Source organism: Aplidium turbinatum, chromosome 10, assembly GCF_918807975.1.
Source record: "Aplidium turbinatum chromosome 10, kaAplTurb1.1, whole genome shotgun sequence".
Classification (NCBI taxonomy): Eukaryota; Metazoa; Chordata; class Ascidiacea; order Aplousobranchia; family Polyclinidae; genus Aplidium; species Aplidium turbinatum.
In genome coordinates, this window is record NC_137481.1 from 11,333,063 (window position 1) to 11,339,386 (window position 6,324).

At 37.9% G+C, this 6,324-nt stretch overlaps 1 protein-coding gene across 1 annotated transcript; it reads right to left on the reverse strand.

The window, feature by feature from the left end:
* Positions 1–711: 711 nt before the first annotated feature.
* Positions 712–2,942, reverse strand: LOC145778046 (uncharacterized). Its single transcript, XM_082589447.1, has one exon. It carries the CDS (start codon positions 2,895–2,897, stop codon positions 855–857), a length of 2,043 nt encoding a protein of 680 aa, XP_082445573.1. The 5' UTR covers positions 2,898–2,942; the 3' UTR covers positions 712–854.
* Between the last annotated feature and the right edge of the window lie 3,382 nt (positions 2,943–6,324).

Genomic DNA, 6,324 nt, shown 5'->3' on the forward strand with positions numbered 1-6,324 from the left:
GTGTATGCCTAACATCGCTAGTTAGGTGAATAAAATGTGGTTGAGCGAGTAAAGCTAGCGAAAAAAGTTTGCAAAAATAGACAAAAATTACGATGTTAAATGTTGCATGTAAGACTACAAGTCAAAAAATGCTAAACAAACTAAATTATGAGTGAGCCCCCAGACTGAGATAGGCCCCAGCTGGAGGCTTGGGAAGAAGTAAATATGGCCTTGCATGATTAAAGCTGTTGATTATCGAGTTTCTGTAGAAGCTGTTTCCTTTTTTAAACAGTCAAAAAACATTTAACACACCAAAATGAATGGGTCTCCAAACAGCCGTGGGGTGGTGACTGGGGTCTGCTACTATTTGGTGAGTCCGATTCGGTGAGTTCCTAACCTCTAACCCTAACCCTAAAACGGCAATGATAATTAGGCTACGGTACCCAATAATTTAAAAAAAAAGTTGAAAAAATCCCTCGTTAAGGGATCGGACTCACCGAATCGGACTTACCGAAACGGGCCATTACGGGTGACTGAGAACACGGCCCTGAGTATAAGACATGGGTTCATGTTAGAATGAGCTGAATAACCTATCAATTGGAGACATTATTATGCAGAAAATGTACCACAGTGGGAGTACAAAAGTCTAATATGCACGCAGTGAGTTGCATACTGAAGATAATATTGTACTTTGCACACATACCATATGTTTCAGAAACAGATATATTCCTGTGCGGTAAATAGACAAATATATACCTTTGTTCAACTGAATGTATTTACCTTATGTGGGCACAAATAACAATTTAAAGTGTAAAACATTGAAAGAAAGCAGGCGAAGTTGTCTAGGCCAAAGCTGATTTTCAACATGAGAAATATTAGTCGTAGGTATATGAACAGTGAGGTTGACTTTCTTTTCTTTGTTCGAAAAACATGTTCTTCCTCAAAGTTACAATATACATTGGCATTTGTTTATAGTCTATCATGGCTATTTCTTTATTCACTCTGACCATCATGCTTGAAAGATCTTCAGTACCATGAAATTTTCTTAGTATTGTGACAAGTGTATATATGTAAAAGCTCCCATGCGTTTTGCTCCGGTAAGATATATATCCTGGAACTGTGGAATAGCCAAGAAAAAAATCTGCTTCTTTTGGAGTTTGAAGATATTTAGATCGAAGCCCTTGATTTGGTGGACCATCCGTTTCAATGTCATCTTGCATGTCAGGTGGATCAGGCAAACAGTTTGATATGCTGTTCTGAAAAGCTCCACAAAGGGGAAAATTTGAGTTGTTGAAGCCAGTTGGTTTAGGTGTGTCGGACAGATGACCACTCATAGGCCTTTCACCTTGACAAGCTTGAAAGAAAAATATCTTAGGTTTGTCAATGAGAGTGGAACAATTCTTAGGCTTAAACATCCCTTGAATTTGTGAAATCGTTACTTCCTTCCCATCTGTTCCATACAAACCTCCAACGCAACCATGCGACATTATTACAGCAATAAAACAATTGTAAGTGCTATGGTTCTTCTGGGAGTATTTTTTCAGCACTCTCAACATTTCTTGTGATTTTAGATTTGGTTCCTTTGCGATTTGAAAACCAAAGCTTTCAAAGAGATTAGAAACCATGTCTACATCTTTATCACTTCCTTTCCGATCGGTCAAATCTTTTTCACCAACTGCACTTTTGAATACTGAGTTATTAATAATCAAACAAATTCCAGCAGGATTTTTATCCATTTTGTAACGTTCTGGTTCAAAACACTCAATATTACGCTCTGAAACTGCGGTTAAAGAAAATTTGGAATGATGCATGTATGCATTTTCTGGTTTGTGCTGCTGAAAGTTTGTATCATTTCTCAAAATTAAAGGGCATGGTTCTGTCAAGAAACCTGGTTTTGAAAAAAGTTTTACAGCTTCTGAAAAACGCTCAGAAGCTTCAGGTTGACAGCCTCTACTTTGTCGTGTACTTGACAGCAACGGTACTGAAACTTCTGTTGTACCACTGCAGGGTAAATTTTCATCACCCAATGTTTTACTGCAGGAGATATGGTTAGTTTCTTGTGAAAATACATGCTCGTTACTTGAAGATAACAAGTCCATATTGGCAACATCTTCAGATATCGCCGCATAACTTGTTGGATCAGTTGGATCACTTACCACTTTATTGACATCACCTTGGTCGACCTCTTGGAGAAATGCACGCTGCTCACCAACAATAGATTGTGCAGTTGTATGAGTTAAATCTGTGGATGCAGTTGGAACATTTGACAAGGAACTGTTGGTATCAAAAGGCAACTGTTCTGTTGTATTTAGTTTCTCATAAGATTGAAAACATCGAGAATTGGAGCTCCAATTAGATGATTGAACTGCATCAAAATTATTGCAAATTTTCTTCAACTGCAAAACTGTCAAATATGGAGCTTTGTTCTCTCTATGACGCAAACAGTTCAACATGAAATCAAAATTTTCATTTGAAAAGAGGTGCTCTTCCTCTAAGCAAGTTAATAAACTCAGGGCATCTGTTGACTTGCGGTAGCCCTGATCGCTGAGTTTATCTTTGTATGCTATTCGTATCACTTCCACATCAAAAGGAGACAACTCATAAAGCAGTTTAAAGCATGCAAGCCGGAATGGAGAAAAGTTACCAGGCGATTGTGAAAGGAAGAAATTATCTTCATAGACTCTGATAACTTGAAGTAGATCATCTCGTTTGATTCGATACATCATTTCAGAAATAAATGACAAATTGTATGGAGTGATCTTCTTTGTGATTGTCAAGTATTCAAAAAAACTAGCAGCGTCATGAAAAACTGTTTCAGATGAATCTTTGTAGAGGTACGAAAACATGGGCAAATCATATTTTTTCAGGCCAATAGAAAGTTTATTAATTAGTCTTTGAAATGATTTATTAACATTCATTGTTACCTTAAGTAAGATTCAGGTCATGTACAATCAAGTAATTGATGTTTCCTGAAAAATATGATAATAATATACCTACCAGAAAGCTTTCGTCATTCACAGGTACAAGTTCTACAGGTCTGCTACTATTGGGAGAATCCGATTCGGAGAAATCCCTATTCGGAGACAGCCTTTTTCGGATAAAGCCCTTTTCAGAGAATTGTAAAATCACGGCGGCATATGTAGGCTACAGTATATTGAAAGGAATTAGCTTACAGAGAAATGAATAATGAATGATCACCCAATCTTGCTTTCCGCTGCTAAACATTAAGATGTTTTTATAGCCTACCTGATAATAGCATACAATATGGTGAATTGGTGATAGCCGGCCATAGTCCGCCACGAAAGTTGAAAAAATGCAGAGATGCTCACGACCACATCAAGAAACTTGTCGTTCGCTTTGATGGGCATAGCAATGTTCCACCTCAGTCCATGTGAGACTTCCTATGTGGTATCAGCCATAATTTCCAAATGGACGCATGAACTGTTATTTTTTGTTTGTTTTGTTATTTGACATCGATTGAATCATCTCCGGCGTTTTTATATAGACTTGTTAAACTAGGGATTGGAATTTTCTATGAGGATTCGAATATATTCTAAGTTTGCATACAGACGGCGACGCAGGATACATATCAATTTTATGTGAGCAAACATTTTAATTTAATAGTTCAAAAATAAATTTAATTCGCTTTTTATTTTTCACTAAATTTCAATTCAATTTATTTTTCTTTGTCGGAATACAAAAAAAACGATATTGTGAAATAAAATACAAAATTCTCTAAATAAACAGAAGGAGTTATTGGATTTACAGAAGGCGTCGTTGGATTGTCAAAAATCTCCGAAAGGGGCTTTCTTCAAAAAAGACTGTCTCCGAATCGGGATTTCTCCGAAGCGAATCTCCGAATCAGATTCCCCGAAACAGGCCATTCCGAAGCTCCACTGTAGAAGTGTAGAACTTAATCATGTTCATTGTTTACACAATTAACCACTACTACACATCACAAGACATACAAATCAGTAGGTAAAGGGGGGTCCCATACTTGATTCAAGTGTCGGGTATGAGAAGATAAGGTTCTCATTGTACTAAGCCTTCGGCACTAAGGAGAGTAGGGTGGCCAGTTCCGTTCTCTCGGTCGCCTTTACTTCAGCAACTACGCCCACCCAATTTATTACACCCTGGGTAGAGGTGAGCGGTGTTTTTCAACAACCAGCTGAAGCCGGGAGTCGAACCAGGTTTGCATAATTGGAAAGCCAACGCCTTATCCGTTGCACCATCCCATACAAATCAGTAAATAACAAGAATAACTGATACACATTTGCTTGCTCACCTTAGTCAAGCAATGTTGTTTAGCCTAATGCCTCAACCTCATTGAAATTACAAACTTAAAGCTATACAAACGGAAGTGGCTATTTTTTACACTTAATGCCATGGTTACAATCAGGTGTTGCCAGAGTTAGGATTAAAGTTAGGAAGGGTTAAAGTAAGGGTTTGAGTTAGGAATAATGTTAGGGTTTTGATCTTTGCCCAGTACTAAAATTTTTTTCCGAAATACAAGTTTTTGGTTTCAGCAGCTTTAAACTTTTCTCAAATTAGGGCAGAATTCCTTATCTGGCAACACTATTGAGGCTATTATTACACTATATAGTGTAAATATAGCCACAGCCTGAATAAAATGACATTATATACTTTGTGGCAAAAAGAATATTTGAAACTTGGCTACAGTATTTACTGTACATAGTGCAGGTTTTGATAACTATTTGGAAAATGACCATTCCATACCAAGGCTTCAAGTAACAGTACCGGTAGCTGCTTTAGTACTTGTTTTCATGACTGTTTTTTAGTGATTTGTATGGGAGTTACCGTATTTTACGGACCATAAGGCGCACCGGACTATAAGGCGCACTGTCAATAAATTGCTTTGATTAGTTTTTTGTTCATACATAAGGCGCACCGGACTATAAGGCGCACCGGACCATAAGGCGCACCGGACCATATATAATAGTATATCGGTACTGGTTTTGAGTGTAGGCAATAAAGCACTACCGCACTTGATCCATACATAAGGCGCATCGGACCATAAGGCGCACGATCAATTTATGAGAAAAAAAAGAATTTAAAGTGCGCCTTATGGTCCGTAAAATACGGTACAAGATCTTCTGAGCTTCCAACTAGGGATGGACAATTCAGAATACCGAATCCAAAATGGCAATAAAACCGGGTAATAAGATTTGGTTTTAAAGATATATAAGTCTTGTGCAAGCTGTCAGCTTGAGACAGTGAACTGAAAAAAGTGTGGTTTACTCTCTTTTTTTTGCACTGACACCATTCGCACTTTCAAAAACGTTTTGCACGTGGTTGTGCGCGCACGCCTGCACGACGCATGCATGCCTACGTCACTCACCCGCATGAGCAATCAAAGAAACTAAGAGCGCAATTTTCTTCACGCTTTGTACACATGCACAATTGTGCAATGCTTTTTTTTAAATTCACGTGTGTATGCGACTCTGCGATAGTTTGACTGGTGGCGTAAAATTGAGCAGATGTCCCTGCTAAAGGAGTTGGCTCTGAAATATCTCAGCATACTTGCTAATCAGCTTCTTCCGAGCGATGCTTTGCCAGTGCGGGCTTGACGGCAACTAAGCTGCGCTCCCGTTCAGTGTTGCCAGATGGGAAAGTAGGATACCAAATTAAAAAATTCTGGAAAAATTTACAACTTTTTGGTGAAATTTTCCCCACTAAATTTTTTCAAAAAAGTTTTTTCAATTTTTCAAACTTTTTAGCGAATAATCCCTGTTCGTATAGAAAACGTTTTGCAAGAGGATTGCGTATGCGTGATGACAGTGTCTTATGTTTAAAAAACTATGTGTATTTCAGGCGAAATCGATTTATTTGGGGTGTTTTAAATAGCTGGTGAAATTTTAATTACTTTTTGGTGTCAAGCAGCTTCCAGCATCTGGCAACACGGCTCTCGTTTGTCTGGCAGTCATTTGGAATGCTATAGCCCTTGATGTGTTGCACTTCAATAAACATCTACTTTGATTGTGTTGCTTTTGTGTCTAAATTTGCAAAAAAACATTGCACGAAATTTTTACTTTTTGCGTTGCTGGAGCCTAGAAGTTAATAGGATTCGGTATTCTGGATTCGATTTAGTATTCCGGAATAATTCTGGAATAGTGAATTATTCTGAATTGCCCATCCCTACTTCCAACAATCATCTTAATTCATACGGTACCTTTTCTATGGAAATGACTAATCTAGCATTCCATTTCTTGATACACCATACAGAGTTTTTAATTTTATCCTTTTTACTGTGGCAGCTGGCTTTGGTAACCTTTTGGTGTTTTGCTACTATCCTTGTTGTGTAAGCTTTTGCCATTTGTGTTGTGA